This window comes from Eriocheir sinensis, chromosome 20 (assembly GCF_024679095.1).
Source record: "Eriocheir sinensis breed Jianghai 21 chromosome 20, ASM2467909v1, whole genome shotgun sequence".
Lineage (NCBI taxonomy): Eukaryota > Metazoa > Arthropoda > Malacostraca > Decapoda > Varunidae > Eriocheir > Eriocheir sinensis.
This window is the reverse complement of record NC_066528.1, coordinates 20,780,519-20,790,518: the sequence shown is the minus strand read 5'-3', so window position 1 is coordinate 20,790,518 and position 10,000 is coordinate 20,780,519. Positions and strand designations below refer to the sequence as shown.

At 46.0% G+C, this 10,000-nt stretch overlaps 1 protein-coding gene across 4 annotated transcripts in view; it reads left to right on the top strand.

Annotated features, from left to right (window-relative positions):
- The window catches only part of LOC127001373 (SPARC-related modular calcium-binding protein 1-like), a 64,555-nt gene that overhangs the window by 35,288 nt on the left and 19,267 nt on the right, over positions 1-10,000 (top strand). For all 4 annotated transcript variants that reach the window (XR_007755173.1, XM_050865920.1, XM_050865919.1 and 1 more), the window contains 2 exons: positions 8,139-8,231; positions 9,539-9,754. Coding sequence is in view for 3 of the 4 variants with exons in the window: in XM_050865920.1 (XP_050721877.1) it covers positions 8,139-8,231; positions 9,539-9,754 (309 nt within the window). In the remaining variant the exon portion in view is untranslated. The remainder of the gene's footprint in view (positions 1-8,138; positions 8,232-9,538; positions 9,755-10,000) is intronic.

Sequence of the window (10,000 nt, the reverse complement as noted above, 5' to 3'; positions counted from 1 at the left end):
CTAGTTTTATGACCCTGGTGGTAGTTTGACCATTCTTCTGTACCCTAAGCCTAAGAAACACATTTGACAAGGCTTTCGTATGAGTTTTGGGCATTTCCAGGGCTAGTTTTATGACCCTGGTGGTAGTTTGACCATTCTTCTGTACCCTAAGCCTAAGAAACACACATTTGATTGGGCTTTTGTATGAGTTTTGGGCATTTCCAGGGGTATTTTTGACCCTGGTGGTAGTCTGAGCATTCTTATGTACCCTGAACCTAAGAAACACACATTTGATTGGGCTTTCGTATGAGTTTTGGGCATTTCCATGGGTATTTTTGACCCTGGTGATAGTCTGACCCCATTCTTCCGTGCCCTGAAGCTAAGAAACACACATTTGACAAGGCTTTCGCAGGAGTTTTGAGCATTTCCAGGAGTTGTTTTATGGCCCTGGTGGAAGTCTGACCCTTCTTATGTGCAATGAACCTAAGAAACACACATTTGACAAGGCTTCCGCAGGAGTTATGGGCATTTCCAGGGGTAGTTTTATGACCCCGGTGGTAGTTTGACCATTCTTCTGTACCCTGAACCTAAGAAACACACATTTGACTGGGCTTTCGTAGGAGTTTTGGGCATTTCCAGGGGTAGTTTAGTGACCCTGGTGGTAGTTTGACCCTTCCTCTTTTCCTCTGAACCTAAGAAACACACATTTAACTGAACTTTCGTAGGAGTTTGGGGCATTTCCAGGGGTAGTTTTATGACCCTGGTGGTAGTGTGACCCTTCCTCTGTACCCTGAACCTAAAAGAGCACTCATTATAACCCAACTGATGTCCTTTTTGGCCTTTGGAAATAGTTAATTATGAGGGACGGAAGGGTCTGAGAATACCGACTTTTGTTCTTTCTGTAGGAGACAACCCTGAGTATAGGAAGCCACGGGGACGCCCACGGAGTTCATGGCTTGTGCACACTGATCGATCCTGACCCCCGACCTCTCCGTGCATATCCCAATAGACTGATTTGCGACCATTTTAAACGAGAGAGAGAGAGAGAGAGAGAGAGAGAGAGAGAGAGAGAGAGACGCAAGTAGTTTAAATGCCTTCCACCCCCGTTTTACTGTACCTCCTCCCAGTTGGTTATTACTTAACCCCGAAATAGTGGACCTTGCTGCGTTGACCTCGTTAGCGGCTCATAAAGGGAACAGCGCAGTAGCAATAGCAGTAGCAGTAGTAGTAGTAGTAGTAGTAGTAGTAGTAGTAGAAGAAAAGAAGAAAAATGGAAGAAGAAAATTAAGGAGAAAAAGAAGAACTATAATGATGTGGTGGTAGTAGTAGTAATAGTAGTAGTAGTAGTAGTAGTAGTAGTAGTAGATGAAGAAAATGAAAAATAAGAAAAAAAGAGGAAAAGAAGAAAATTAGAAGGAAAAAAAAACTATAATGATGTGGTAGTAGTAGTAGTAGTAGTAGTAGTAGTAGTAGTAGTAGTAGATGAAGAAGATGAAAAATAAGAAAAAAAGAGGAAAAGAAGAAAATTAGAAGGAAAAAAAAACTATAATGATGTGGTAGAAGTAGTAGTAGTAGTAGTAGTAGATGAAGAAAATGAAAAATAAGAAAAAAAGAGGAAAAGAAGAAAATTAGAAGGAAAAAAAAAACTATAATGATGTGGTAGTAGTAGTAGTAGTAGTAGTAGTAGAAGATGAAGAAGATGAAAAATAAGAAGAAAAAAAAGGAAAAGAATAAAATTAGAAGGAAAAAAAAACTATAAGGATGTGGTAGAAGTAGTAGTAGTAGTAGTAGTAGAAGAAGAAGAAGATGAAGATGAAAAAGAAGAAAAGGAAGAAGAAAAAGAGGAAAAGAAAGATAATTAAGAAGGAAAAGAAGATGAATTATAATTATGCGATAGTAGTAGTCGTAGTAAAATTAGTAATAGTAGTAGTAGTAGTAGTAGTAGTAGTAGTAACAGCAACAGCAGTAATAGTAATAGTTGTTGATTTAGCATGAAGTAATACCCTCTCATCTCCCCCCTCCCCCCCCCCCGCCGCTGGTAACCCAAACAACATTAAAGTCTCTAACAAATTGGGCTTATTCAACTCGGCCTCGTGTGGAATGCTATCAAGTGCAACCCGATCCCCTGTGGCGCCCCCCCCAATCCGCCCCCCCCCTCCCCCCGCCCGCCGTAGGGATCCGCGCCCCCCCGAGGAGAGAGAGAGAAAGAGCTGTTTATATAATGTTGCTTTAAAAGATGATGATGCTTGTAAATGCTCTCTCTCTCTCTCTCTCTCTCTCTCTCTCTCTCTCTCTCTCTCTCTCTCTCTCTCTCTCTCTCTCTCTCTCTCTCTCTCTCTCTCTCTCTCTCTCTCTCTCTCTCTGTTATTCTTTCTTGCGTCATCTTCTCTCGCTTTCATTCTTCTGTTTTCTCTCTCTCTCTCTCTCTCTCTCTCTCTCTCTCTCTCTCTCTCTCTCTCTCTCTCTCTCTCGTGTGTGTGTGTGTGTGTGTGTGTGTGTGTGTGAGTGAGTCAGTCAGTCAGCTCGCCAAGGCAAAATCTGAAGCCTTGTGAAGGTCGGTCATGTCCTGCTGGTTACGGGTTAAGGGTTACGATCCCCCTCACACACGCACCCGACCCTCCTTCCTCACCCTCTCCATCCCCCCCCCTCCTCCTTCCCTCCCTCTCCTCCTGTCTTCCATCCCAGCTCATCTCACCCCGTAATACCCTTAAATCACCTCTCTCTTCAAGCTAAAACGTCTATAATAGTGTGATTTGTGAGGTATTCAGAGTCCAAGCTTGCAGTCCTTTCCGTCTTCCCTCCCTATCCCTTCCGTCACTCATCTCCATTCTCTCCCTGGTCGTTTTTCCTCTTTCCTATCCATTCTCAACCTTTCTTAAACCTTCATCAAGCTCTGTATATAGGATTAGGTGCCTGGATTAGCTAGATTTTAAGGTATTCGATGCCTATGAGCCTTCTCTTCCTTCCCCTTCTTTTTCCTCCGCCTCTCGCCCTCTCTCCTTCCTTCCCATTCTTTTTCCTCCGCCTCTCTCCCTCTCTCCTTCCTGTCCCTTCTTTTTTCCTCCCCCTCTCTCCCTCCCTCTCCCTTCCGCCTCATCTCCCACCTCTATGCCCCCTAATCAAGCTCTCTATACATGTCTAGACTCCTGGAATAACATAACTTTGTGGTATTCGATCTCAATGAACCGTCTCTTCCTACCCCTCTCAACCTTCATTCCCCTTCTTTTTCCTCCCCCTCTCTCCCTCCCTCTCCCTCCCGCCTCGTCTCCCACCTCTATGCCCCCTAATCAAGCTCTCTATACATATCTAGACTCCTGGAATAACATAACTTTGTGGTATTCGATCTCAATGAACCGTCTCTTCCTACCCCTCTCAACCTTCATTCCCCTTCTTTTTCCTCCCCCTCTCTCCCTCCCTCTCCCTTCCGCCTCGTCTCCCACCTCTATGCCCCCTAATCAAGCTCTCTATACAAGTCTAGACTCCTGGAATAACGTAATTTTGAGGTATTCGTAATTTAGGTTAGCAATCCTTTCCCTCCTTCAGCTTTTCACCCTTCCCTTGCTCGCCTCCCTTTCCTCCCAGACCTCCCTTCTCCCTTTCTCATCTCCCACCTTCTTCCTCCATAATCAAGCTCTTTACCAAGGTTCAGAGGCCCAGTTTACCGTATTTTTGAGGAAGTCGAGGTTTTAGCATTCTTCCTCTCCCTCCAACCTCTCTCAATATCCCTGCACTCTTTTCCCCTCCCTCCTCCTCTCCCTCTCGCCATCCCACCTCATATCATAACCCTTTGCCCTTTAAACAAGCTCTTTACCTATGTTCAGAGGCCCAGTTTACCGTATTTTTGAGGAAGTCGAGGTTTTAGCATTCTTCCTCTCCCTCCAACCTCTCTCAATATCCCTGCACTCTTTTCCCCTCCCTCCTCCTCTCCCGCGCTCCATCCCACCTCATATCATAACCCTTTGCCCTTTAAACAAGCTCTTTACCTAGGTTCAGAGGCCCAGTTTACCGTATTTTTGAGGAAGTCGAGGTTTTAACATTCATCCCCCTCCCTCCTCTCTCAATAATCCTACTCTTTCCCCTCCCTCCCCCTCTCGCGCGCTCCACCCCACCTCATCTCGTACCTCTGAGCCCCCTAATCAAGCTCTTTATACACGTTTCGAAGCCCAATTTAGCTTATGTTTTAGGTAGTCGGGGTCTGGGCTACGAGGGGTGCGTCGCCGTACTTGGCACCGCTGGGTCTGGCCGCCACAACAAAGGGCCGCCTGTCAGCCCTCCGCCGCCGCCGTCGCCGCCGCTCCACTTCTCCCCGATAACCCGCCGCCGCTTTTTGCACGATGTTTTTGCCGGCCGGGGTAACGTGACGCCGCGGCCACTTAGATTGTGTTTTCTTGCTACGATTTGTCCATGTAGCGATAGTGCGGGGGACGTGGGTGGCTGGCCGGGGGGGGTGCTGGGCTGGGTTGGACTACTACTATTAAAACTACCACCACCATCACTACTACTACTACTACTACTACTACTACTACTACTACTACTATTGATATACCCAGCATCTTCTCTCGCCCACACGTGTCCCAACCATATCCAGCATCCCTCTTCTATACCCAGCATCTCATCTCATCTCTACTCGTGTCCCAACCGTCTCCAGCATCCCTCTTCTATATCCAGCATCTCATCTCATCTCTACTCGTGTCCCAACCGTCTCCAGCATCCTTCTGATATACCCAGCATCTCATCTCATCTCTACTCGTGTCCCAACCATCTCCAGCATCCCTCTGACATACCCAGCATCTCATCTCATCTCTACTCGTGTCCCAACCATCTCCAGCATCCCTCTGACATACCCAGCATCTCATCTCATCTCTTCTCGTGTCCCAACCATCTCCAGCATCCCTCTGACATACCCAGCATCTCATCTCTATTCGTGTCCCACCCATCTCCAGCATCCCTCTGACATATCCAGCATCTCATCTCATCTCTATTCGTGTCCCAACCGTCTCCAGCATCCCTCAGATATACCCAGCATCTCATCTCATCTCTTCTCGTGTCCCAACCATCTCCAGCATCCTTGTCCAGCATCTCCTCTCCCTCTCACGTGTCCCATCCATATCCAGCATCCTTTTGATATACCCAGCATCTCATCTCATCTCTACTCGTGTCCCAACCATCTCCAGCATCCCTCTGACATACCCAGCATCTCATCTCATCTCTACTCGTGTCCCAACCGTCTCCAGCATCCTTCTGATATACCCAGCATCTCATCTCATCTCTTCTCGTGTCCCAACCTTATCCAGCATCCTTGTCCTGATATACCCATGCAGCATCTTCTGAGTGAGGAAAAGAAGGAGAGGAAACGAGCAATCAAGTGGCCATTTTCTTTAAGTGGGTGAATGAGAGAGAGAGAGAGAGAGAGAGAGAGAGAGAGAGAAGGGGGTTGACATCTCTCTCTCTCTCTCTCTCTCTCTCTCTCTCTCTCTCTCTCTCTCTCTCTCTCACTATCTTAACTGTAATCCGTCATTTTAATCCCTCTCAAGATAGTAGAAATAGTAGTAGTAGTAGTAGTAGTAGTAGTAGTAGTAGTAGTAGTAGTTGTTTTTCTAATATATATTTTTCTTTTTTTTTCTTCGTTGCACAGAATTCTATGTTAATTTTCTTATAGTGTATGTTGTTTTCAGAGAGAGAGAGAGAGAGAGAGAGAGAGAGCGTTATCTCGGAATATATCGCTGCTGTCAAAACAATTTACAGCTTTTTTTTTGTGTTACGACTTAATTTGATCATGTGTAGCGTGGGTATACCTCTCTCTCTCTCTCTCTCTCTCTCTCTCTCTCTCTCTCTCTCTCTCTCTCTCTCTCTCTCTCGTGTTTGTCCGCCAGCAAATTAACCACTTCACAACCACCTAATTTATATATTCATTTATTTATTTATTATTATTATTCTGTTCCTATTATTTTAGTATTTTATCGTCTTATTATTCATATTTTACTTCGGCAATCTCGTCTTCTGTTGCTGGATGTCACTTGGTCCAATTCGATAAAGTTTAGCTCTCGCCCGATTCCGTCCAGCAGAGTTACCCGCGTAGACGTCCCTGGAAGGTGCTAGGTAGAGGGAGGAGACAAGTTTTACCGCTCGCCCGACTCAGTCCAGCAGAGTTACCCGCGTAGACGTCCCTGGAAGGTGCTTGGTAGAGGGAGGAGACAAATTTACCGCGCGCCCGATTCAGTCCAGCAGAGTTACCCGCGTAGACGTCCCTGGAAGATGCTATAGGTTGAGGGACTAGACAAGTTTACCGCTCGCCCGATTCAGTCCAGCAGAGTTACCCGCGCAGACGTCCCTGGAAGGTGCTAGGTAGAGTGAGGAGACAAGTTTTACCGCTCGCCCGATTCAGTCCAGCAGAGTTACCCGCGTAGACGTCCCTGGAAGGTGCTTGGTAGAGCGAGGAGACAAGTTTACCGCGCTCCCGATTCAGTCCAGCAGAGTTACCCGCGTAGACGTCCCTGGAAGGTGCTTGGTAGAGCGAGGAGACAAGTTTACCGCGCTCCCGATTCAGTCCAGCAGAGTTACCCGCGTAGACGTCCCTGGAAGGTGCTTGGTAGAGCGAGGAGACAAGTTTACCGCGCTCCCGATTCAGTCCAGCAGAGTTACCCGCGTAGACGTCCCTGGAAGATGCTTGTGACAATATTCTTAAACATTTCATCGCCCAAACATATACAAGTCTTTCGTATAGGAGCTGTGGGAGGCATTTCCAGGGGTAGTTTTATAACCGTGGTGGTAGTTTGGCCCTTCTTCTGTACCGTGAACCTAAAGAAACACTCATTAGAACCCGATTGCTCTCCATTTCCAGGGGTAGTTTTATGACCCTGGTGGTAGTTTGGCCCTTCTTCTGTACCGTGAACCTAAAGAAACACTCGTTAGAACCCGATTCCTCTCCATTTCCAGGGGTAGTTTTATGACCGTGGTGGTAGTTTGACCCTTCTTCTGTACCGTGAACCTAAAGAAACACTCGTTAGAACCCGATTCCTCTCCATTTCCAGAGGTAGTTTTATGACCCTGGTGGTAGTTTGACCCTTCTTCTGTACCGTGAACCTAAAGAAACACACATAAGAACCCGAGTGCTCTCCATATCCAGGGGTAGTTTTATGACCCTGGTGGTAGTTTGGCCCTTCTTCTGTACCGTGAACCTAAAGAAACACTCATTAAAACCCGCTTGCTCTCCATTTCCAGGGGTAGTTTTATAACCCTGGTGGTAGTTTAACCCTTCTTCTGTACCGTGAACCTAAAGAAACACACATTAGAACCCGAGTGCTCTCCATTTCCAGGGGTAGTTTTATAACCCTGGTGGTAATGTGAGCCTTCTTCTGTACCGTGAACCTAAAGAAACACTCATTAAAACCCGAGTGCTCTCCATTTCCAGGGGTAGTTTTATGACCCTGGTGGTAGTTTGACCCTTCTTCTGTACCGTGAACCTAAAGAAACACACATTAGAACCCGAGTGCTCTCCATATCCAGGGGTAGTTTTATGACCCTGGTGGTAGTTTGGCCCTTCTTCTGTACCGTGAACCTAAAGAAACACACATTAGAACCCGATTGCTCTCCATTTTACCCTTTGAAAATACTTGACTGTGAGGGGTCGGAAGCGTTTGAACCTTGGTTTGGCACAAGGGGCGGCCGAGGCTTCACTCACGGGCAGATATGAGCTTTGAGTCATGACAGCTTGTATGTGGACAGCTTGTAACATGCCCGGCGCTAGATGTACCCAAATGAGAGTCTGACAGCTGATGAACGCCAGATGAACCCAAATGAGACAGCCTCCCTCTCTGGCATGTTCGGCTGTCACAGTAGTAGTTGTAGTGATGATGATGATGATGATGATGTTGATGTTATGTTATGCCTGTGATGTTTATTATGCACCTTGGATCTTAAAATTACCTCCCTATCTATCTGTCTATCTACCTCCTCATTTCCTTTTTTTTTTTATTTAGCGTCGTGGTAATGGTAGTAGTAGTAGTAGTAGTAGTAGTAGTAGTAGTAGAAGAAGTAGTAGTAGTAGTAGTAGTAGTAGACAAAAATGCAATAAACTACCACAAATAGTAACAACCCAACCTAACATCACCATTCCTTCTCTCCCTCACCACCACCATCACCATCATCACCACCTCCAGAGCGCTGTACGGGGAAGTCACGACGGACCTTCATCACCAAGTTGAGTCTGCATATGGTCAAGGAATACCAGCGGGAGATGAATACGAGGAAACGTGAGTAAGGCGTGAGGGAGGGAGTGAGGGAGGGAGTGAGTGATATTCTGACCTACCTCTCTTATTGATTTATTTACTTAGTTACTCTTCTGTTTACTCATTTACTTACTCATTACTCATTCATTTACTCATTTATTTACTCATTTACTCACATACTTACTCATATTCCTGCTGATTCATTTACTCATTCATATACTTACTCATATTGCTGCTGACTCATTTACTCATTCATATACTTACTCAAATACCTACTGACTCATTTACTCATTCATATACTTACTCATATTCCTACTGACTCACTTACTCACCCTTCTACATATTCATTCTCCTACTAACTCACTCACTTACTCTTCTGTCTACTCATTTACTCATTCATTTACTCACCCATTTACTCACTGACTCCTGTTGTACTTGCTCATTCATTACTCACTATCTTGAGGAAACGTGAGTCATGAGTGAGCGAGCGAGTGATATCCCGACCTATCTTGTTGAGTCACCTCCTTACTGACTCACTCTGCTACTTACTCATTCACTCACCATGTTTTCGTATATCTATCTATCTCTATTTATATATTTATCTATCTGGGGACTATTCTGACTCACTTTCATTCACTCACCGTCATTCACTCTCTCTCTCTCTCTCTCTCTCTCTCTCTCTCTCTCTCTCTCTCTCTCTCTCTCTCTCTCTCTCTCTCTCTCTCTCTCTCTCTCTCTCTCTCTCTCTCTCTCTCCTTATCTTCAATGACTCCTACTTATTCTTCCATTCTTTATCTTTTTTTAATTTATCTCTCTGTATCTCCTTTCTCATCCCTCTTCACTCCTTCTCTTTCTTCTCCATCTCCTTTTCTTTCCTCTTTTCATCGGTGTCGCAGACGCCGATCAACAGATTGTCCATCTTCTTGTTGTTGTTGGGGTTGTTCTCTTGAAGTTGTTTTCCTGGCTTACCCGTTCATTGTAGACATGGCATTGTATAATAACATTTGTTAGCCTTGATCAACCCTACAACATGGCATTATAAACAAAGTCAGCCTTTATTTTTTTACGTCTTGGCCTGTGGCGCCGGTAGGCCTTCATAGTAGGGCCTGATGATCGGCCCCAGCCCATTGTGGCGCAGGCAAGTGTTTATAGTGACGCCATCTTTACTATTCAGCATTTTCCATTTTAGACCCCTAGTTGCATAATATAAATTGGTGGGGTGGGTGTTGGAGGGTCATGCGACGCCGATCTAGCACAGTTTTTGTCCTATTAACACTTGTCCCCGTTCTGTCTATCTCTCTCATCCCTTCTCCTCCTCCTCTTCCTAACAGTATCTGAACGCCGGCTACTCAAACGGGCGCTCAAGTGGAAGTTCTCGCGGCTGGACCGGAACCGTGACCAGAAGCTGCGGCGGAGGGAGTACAAGCGGCTGAGGAAGACCGTAAGGAAGTTCATCAAGCCGAAGAAGTGCGCCAAGATGTTCCCGAAGCTGTGCGACGCCGACGGGGACAAGAGCCTGACGGAGAAGGAGTGGGTGACTTGCTTCAGTGAGTGTCGGGGTGGTGGGGGGGTGTTGATAAGTGGGGAGGAAGGGAAAGGGAGTGAGGAGGTAACGGGGAAGGAAGTGGATAAAGGAAGGGAAGAGGGAAGGAAGAAAGAAGGAAGGAAGGAAAGAAGAAAGAAAGGAAGGAAGGAAAGAAGGAAGGAAAAAAGGAAGGAAGGAAAGAAAGAAGGAAGGAAGGAAGGAAAAAAGGAAGGAAGGAAGGAAGGAAGGAAGGAAGGAAAGAAGGATG